General features: G+C 50.7%; 1 protein-coding gene across 1 annotated transcript; it reads left to right on the top strand.

The window, feature by feature from the left end:
- Positions 1 to 3,803: 3,803 nt before the first annotated feature.
- Positions 3,804 to 5,597, top strand: HLJ1_3 (Chaperone protein dnaJ; the record flags this gene model as incomplete). Its single annotated transcript, XM_064903110.1, has 2 exons — positions 3,804 to 4,269; positions 4,339 to 5,597. The coding sequence occupies 2 exons, from the start codon at positions 3,804 to 3,806 to the stop codon at positions 5,595 to 5,597; spliced, it is 1,725 nt and encodes a 574-aa protein (XP_064750477.1).
- Positions 5,598 to 7,115: the final 1,518 nt, after the last annotated feature.

The raw sequence follows: 7,115 nt of genomic DNA, 5'->3' as shown, positions 1-7,115 counted from the left end.
AACAAGCAACCTGAATCGACATTCAGCACCGTGAAGGGTCCATCTGATCGTGTTTTAGGTACTGCAGCACGGTCCGCCCATGCCCACTGGATGGTGCCTCGCGCTGCCAACCCTCTGTTTACTGGCCAACACGATCTGCTGCAAGAGATGGAAGATACAGAGATGAGCCTGCTGTCAAGCGGAAGCTCCAAATTCCAGCGTGCCGTACCTCTTCTTCCTGCCTGAGTCCGAGTTCTGCTTTGACACGTGAATGCAATATTCCATACAGCAGTAAACGGTCCTGGGAAGCGAAGACAAGGGAACTTAAAGTAGTACAACAAGCCTAGAACATCAACACGGTAGAAACAACGCGGCCGGATCATTTTTACGCTGATAGTATGTACAGTGTTATGGCGTTGAGCTGATTGACAGAGGTAGAGGACGAATGGGCTGTTGAGGAGTGAGGATTGGAAGTTTTCGCACGTTCACTAGTGGGAAAGGTTCAACCGAGCACTTAGCAATCACGAGTTGATCGAATCTCGGATCAAGATCTCTGACACGACATCTGAGATAAGCGATCGGTTGTGGTTAAGGTGTATCTATGTCTGTTATTGCTTTTTAGTGGATGTGACAAAATTTGTGCTTGTCATTGTGAGGGCCGGTAACGGCTCAGATCCTCCCAGAAAACAGCGGACCGCCAAGAAGAAGCTAATGAGATTCTCCGACCTAGTCAAGCCATGCATGTCACGGACGACGCTTCACATATGGAAATTGCTGATTTACTTAACGTCATGGCTTCAACCTCAAGAGTTGTGGCGAGGGACGAGTTCCAGAGCTAAGGAATAGATCTATCATTGAGAAGCAAACCTCAACTCGATGGATGCGGGAAATACGGATTTTCCTGCAAGAAAGAGCTTCTTAAATATAAGACATGATCCCATTGGTTTGACTTTTTGGTGGAGTACTCATCGAGGTACGTGGTAGTACTTAGAAATGATGCTCTGGTCACTTGAGTACGCCATCAATCTGGAGGATCATATATTGCCATCCAACCTGCGCAACCAGAAGACAATACCGAGCCGCCTCTGCCTGCGATAGGCTCTGCACAACCATCATTTCTATTCGCCTAAAAATCACTCCTAGTCGAGCATAAACGAAGTCGCACATTTACATTGAGCGAACCGAATCATGCCTACAAGATAACCTGAAGGATCTACCCTTCAGATGGACGAACAACTTGCTCTTGACTCGAGCGGTTCAGACGACGCAGAGTATCCGTAAGCTGATAGCAAAGCAAGGCAGCATGCCGCATTCGATTTTTACAGTGCTGAGATGCCCTGTTTAGACATAACTTTTCCAACACCAAAAAATGCGTTATCACCACCATCGTTTGTTTCATGTAAGTAACTCTTCTTGCTCGGTCACACGAATGTTGTGTTGAAAGTCGTCATAGGACAATCCTTGCGAACCTGCCAGCTGGAAGCTATGGGGCAGCAAATGAAGCGATGATGTCTTCATTCGATATCTCACAAGATGATTTCCCCTGGCTATATTTTGCCACAACTGCTCGCCAATCAGCGTCCGCCGTCACACCACTCTTTATAGCACCTCTATCTGAGCATATGGGCCGAAAGCCAATCTACCTGGTGACGTGGGGCTTGTTTATTGTATTCCTCGTGCCCAGCGCCCTCGCAAAGCATTTTGCTACGATCGTCGTGGGACGGCTGCTCGATGGAGCTGCGTCCGCCCAGGTTTCAGTAATGGCTGGTGGCACCATCTCTGGCATCTGGGCAGACGGCCAAGGTCGTTCACTTGCGATTGCACTCTTCAGCTTTTGTTCCGTGGCAGGTATCGCATTGGGACCATTTATCGGAGGTGTGATTGTGAACAGCAAAGACTGGCATTGGTATGCAACTTCTTCGCACCTCTCCCGATCTTCTCTTATAGCATTCACAGGATCTACATCGTGCAAATCATTGTCAATACGGGAGCCTTTCCAGTTCTTCTGTTCGGAGTTCCCGAAACGCGATACCATACCGTCCTCTCACGTCGGAACAGAGATGCGGGTAAAGAAAGTTCCTCGACCCTGTTCTCTTGTAACACAGCAAGCCGGTCGTCACTTGGTCACGTCTGTAAGCAGTCGCTTGCACGAGCAGTCCAAATGCTGGCTTTGGAACCGGCAGTGATTTCTCTTACGCTGTGGCTTTCATTTGTCTGGGCACTACTCTTCACATTCGCGCAATCGATTGTGTTAACATATACTACAACCTACAACTATACCAATCTGCAGACTTCTATCGTGCAATTGTCGATCTGTGCAGGCAGCCTTTTCGGACTGGTTCTTTGTCCTGTCTTTAACATCTTCTACTTCAACTCCGGCAGTTGGAACCACAAAAAACCTGGAAAGGTCATTCCTGAGGCTCGACTGTACATGGCCCTTCCAGGCACAATCTGCTTTATAGGGGGACTTTTCTGGTACGGGTGGACACTACGCCCCGAGCTGCATCCTATGCTCCCTACAGCAGCTCTTTTTGTCATAGGTACTGGCATCTTTGCGATCTTTTATTCGGTGACCACTTATCTTACCGACGCATACAAAGATTACGCATCCTCTGCCCTGGCAGTGGTGGCATTCGGTCGCAACACATTTGCCGCCTTTGTTCCACTGGCTTCCCCCGCGCTGTTTTCTAGACTAGGATTTCAGTGGTCACCGGCTTTGCTGGGGTTCATTGGCATTGTACTAGGTTTAATACCTATCCTGCTTTTGTTATGGAAGGGGGAGATCATTAGACAACATGGTCGGTTCATGAAAAAATGAAGACGATATTCAAGCCGCTCTGCCCAATCCCTTATCTGGTTGATTACTGTTTCAAGATTTTACTGCACCCGAAAGCCGGAATCGTGAATCACCTCGCAAGACAACCCCCTTGTTAAACTCGACTTTGAGCTTGCCGGTAATTTCAGCGTCACTGATAAGGGTACGTGAACAGTGTAGCCATTTGAGGCATCAGGCACAGCGAGGTTTTCCGTCATTCACCTAACGCAATTGCGTTAGGGGATACTGTCATAGCCCGTATTTGGCATGGCGGCCCAGCGTTCACCAGGATATTGTGTAGTGAACAGCGTGCCACGAAGACATTAAAGCATGCACATATGAATTATCGCAAGAACGAGATATGACCGGAAAGTGCGGTGGTCCTAGTTACTACCCGAGTGTCTGCTCCTCCGGCTGTTTCTTTGTTCACTCATCCTTTGCATGCAAGACTCTTTGTTTGACGCGTCTCTACAGAATGACGTAGGATCTACCATATGACAAATGCCGGCAACAGCTTCGCACGATTTGCAGCTGAGGAATCCGAGTTTTGTCTCTTCGTGGAAGCAATCTGCAGGCGAACAATACTACAAGATTTGACAAGCCAATCCGTGGCATATCTGTCCACAGTATAGTATTACCGTACAACGTGCTTGTCTCAATTGCCTCGTTCTCAAAACTGACCCTCGTCCCCAGAACTGGCCCCATCATCAGAACTGGCCCTCGTCCTCAGAATTGACCCTATTCTCCTAGAACGAAACCTTCCTCCCAAAACGTTCCTGTCAGAAAGCGACCTTTCAGAAATCGACCGTCTGCAAGATAACCCCACTCCTGTGTCCCAATTCCCCCTGCCACAAAGGTCGAAACATGGGGCCAAAGATATATAAAAGACGCAGGATCCCTGGACGAAGAGGTGGAATTCACACAACCTGTTGACGTGTCGTTGCATCGCTGTTGCAAGCCCTGGCCCTGAGTCATACCCTCACTTACTATCCTTTGCTGCACAAATACAATGGCTTCAACAACGAAAGCTGAAGGCCATCGTCGAGATACAAGTCACCGTGAGCACGGCTTGTTCACGCCAGAGCCCACGCCAGGGCCCGAGCAAGCTCGTCTGGATGCCGACAAAGAACGTCAGTTGCAGGAGTCAGCCCAGTTGTCTTCGATCGCCGAGGATGGTTCACAAGACAGCGCTCTATTCACTCAATCGAAGCCAGAAGCAGATGTGGAATCAACCGCGTCTACGCAAGCAGAAGATGATCAAGGTGAGCGAGCTGCGCCGACGCTAGCCCAGATCGAAGCGATGGACAGGGTGCTGACCTGTCGGCCGCGCCAGTACAGAAAGATCCTTGACATTGGCTCTCGCGACCTGAACTCCCAAGCAGACAGGGAGAAGATCGTCAACAGCTTCAGAAAGCAAGGCTGTCTGACCCATCCCGATTACAACCTGGCTCCACAGGCAGAGAAGGCCTTCAAGAGTATGTACTATTGTCACTGTGAAGTCCTCCGATGAGCTTGGCTTCGGCTGACATAGTGTGTTTACGCAGTGGTTCTCAAGGCAGCCCAAAAGCTTGATGTTGATCCCGATGAGATCAACGAGATCAAATACTGGGATGGGACAGAACTCGAAGAGCTGCGCCTGACCAGTGACGGCAAATGGGCGACTGCCGGAGACCAAATAGATGGCGTGGAGGGTTCATCCGCCATGCATCCTTCCGCAGCACATCAAGCCATCTGGAAGCATGCCACTCCTCTTCTAGGACAGCTGATGCACAAGCCAGGTGATCCGCAAGTTGTGGCGCAATTGAACCGCCTGAACGATCAGATCATGGAGGAGAATCGCCAAAACAGGTTTCCTGAAGACAAGGCGAGACTCTTTACAGTCGACATCGACAGCTTCAGCGCCATTTTCAAGACTGCTGCTCCCTATCTCGCACGCCTGCAGAAAAGCCATGGCGATCAAGAGGCAGCAAAGCAGTTCCACCTGTTGAACGACCAGTTGACCCGCTTCAACAAGCAGCACCAATATCCCGGTGAATGGGTCATGGACATGCCGAAGGAAGAGAAGAAACCCTGGCCTCGAGGCACATCCACTTCGCCTGTCTCTGTCAGTGCTTCAGGCCAACCTGGCTATCGGCACTGCACCCGCAAGCTTGACCATGTTTTGGACATCGGCATCCACAAGAAGATCGAAGGAGCAGTGAAGGCCGGTTTTGGCCACCAACTCCTGATCAGTCATGCTGGCGATAACTACCTCACCAGATACGAACTGGTTGCTGCAAGCCAGTTTGGCAAGGGATTCGGAAAATCGTATCTCGAAAGTCCTAACAGCACAATGATCGTCTTAAGCGCCGCTCATGGCCTAAAGAACAAGGATCTTGCCGAGATGGTAATTGCTGGTGTCGCATCCGTCAGACGAGCCCTCGATAAAGAGCCTGCCAATGGCTGGTCGACAAGAGCAAAAACGATCGTTCTCGTCGGTTTCGGTGAGCAACCGACCCACTTCGCCTGGTATGCTCGTTCAGTGCTGGGTCAAAGGTTCGGGCAGCAAGTGGTTGACGATGAGATCGATGGGTACAGATCGGACGCCGGCCAAGAACGACCACTCGGACCGACCAAGCACAAACACCATGTGCCCGTGGCTGGGCCAGGCGCTTTCCAGAAAGCAACAGCGACGGTAGATGAGAAAGATCTTGGCGTCGACAATGTTGTTGAGGAGCTCGACGAGATAAAGTCGTTGCAGAGGAAGCTGAAGGTATTGGAGAAAGAGGTTGCTCGCATGAGAGCACACGCTAGTCGCGTCTGAGAAGGCCATCAGTTTTCTGGAGCAGGCTGATTCTTCTTCTGGACAGCAGGTGATTGGCGGTACGCCTTTTCACTGAACATATGGTGCAGGACGATGAGTTTTCTCCGTTAAGGACCAGCTGGACTGGCCAATTTGTCTGTCTACGTATCTGCGTACTGTATCGCTGGGAGTCTGTGCGTCGTGATATGCTCTTTAATTTTTTCACTGGAGCTTCTCGCTCGAAAGCTACCCTTGATGTTACTGCGATAGAACGAACTCGTCTACTGAATCCATCTCTCTTTCGTCAAGGCAGGTTTCGTGGTGGCGGGTCCACCATCTTTCGGTGACGATACTTCCTGTTCCGATAAGTAAATTCGACCCACGCAACGATAGGGGGCCAGAATGGCCTCACCCTAAGCCCAGACCGTCGGCGAGCTCAATGCAGACTTTCCAGATCTTGGCAAGCTAGTCCTCTGTAACAAGTCGGGTTAATGCAGTATGCTCATAGGCAAAGAACGATGCAATCGTAGCTTGCACTCAGGCTGCAGTTTACGATGCAGCAGCGAAGAATTCGTCCACTTCATATTTGTGCTACATGGCGTGAAGTATCACAGTGCGTCCATCTTTTGTGAATCGAAGAAGTGAGAGGTTCGGTCCCGCGTGATGTGCTCTTCTACGACGGTATTATGCAAGCTTCGTGAGAGTGTGTCAGGGCGACTGCAATCTACCCAAGGATGTGAAGAACTCCAAGATATGTATGTGAAGAAATTTCTGCGACCTATGGTCGAGGTCAACTCGAAAACCGAAGTGACTCTAGATAGTTGAACATTGAGTTACCCATCATTACGCCAAGTCTTTGCCTGATAAGGGACTGCCGACCAGAGATATGTAAGCAACGACCTTCTCCTGCTCCAGCACAGTTTTGACTGTGTCTACTGTAAGCTGGTATTGCAGGAGGCGGACCTAGTCGCAGAACCACACATTATACTCCACGTTGAGCCTGGCCATCTTCCCTCCACGCATGGCCGTGCACCATTTCCGGTCCGGTACAAAGACTCGTGCACCCTGTGACTCGAAAGTCCACCCTTGGTCAGATCTCTGCTCGCTCCTCACGACGGTAACTTCGACGGGCTCGGGTCTGGTCGACGACCTCGTTCTCGGCATCTGCAACACAGCACCAGAGTCGGACACCTCCGGTTCATGTACTTTCCTCTTCGGTCTCGGTTCAGCTGCGGGAGGTGGTACATCCTTCTTGGCAGGCGCCAGCGGTGCATGACACCGGGTCCTTGAGGTCCCTGTATCGGCAGTGGCAGACCCTCTTGGTTGATCTTGTAGTTCGCCCGTCACCAGTAGCGAGCTCTGTGTTGATGGCGAAGCGGTGACGTCTTTTTCTCCTTCACCGCACCTGCTCTTCACAGAAGCTTCCCGTGACTCCTGGTCATCAACACCTTCTCGACCCCGAACAACTATCTGTCTGTAAGCGTCGAGCGCCTGGCACAACGACCGTAGCCGAACGTCTGCGCCATACTCGAGGATGTT

Source organism: Lithohypha guttulata (genome assembly GCF_036872675.1).
Source record: "Lithohypha guttulata strain CCFEE 5908 chromosome Unknown scaffold_23, whole genome shotgun sequence".
Lineage (NCBI taxonomy): Eukaryota > Fungi > Ascomycota > Eurotiomycetes > Chaetothyriales > Trichomeriaceae > Lithohypha > Lithohypha guttulata.
This window is presented reverse-complemented; position numbering and strand designations above follow the sequence as displayed.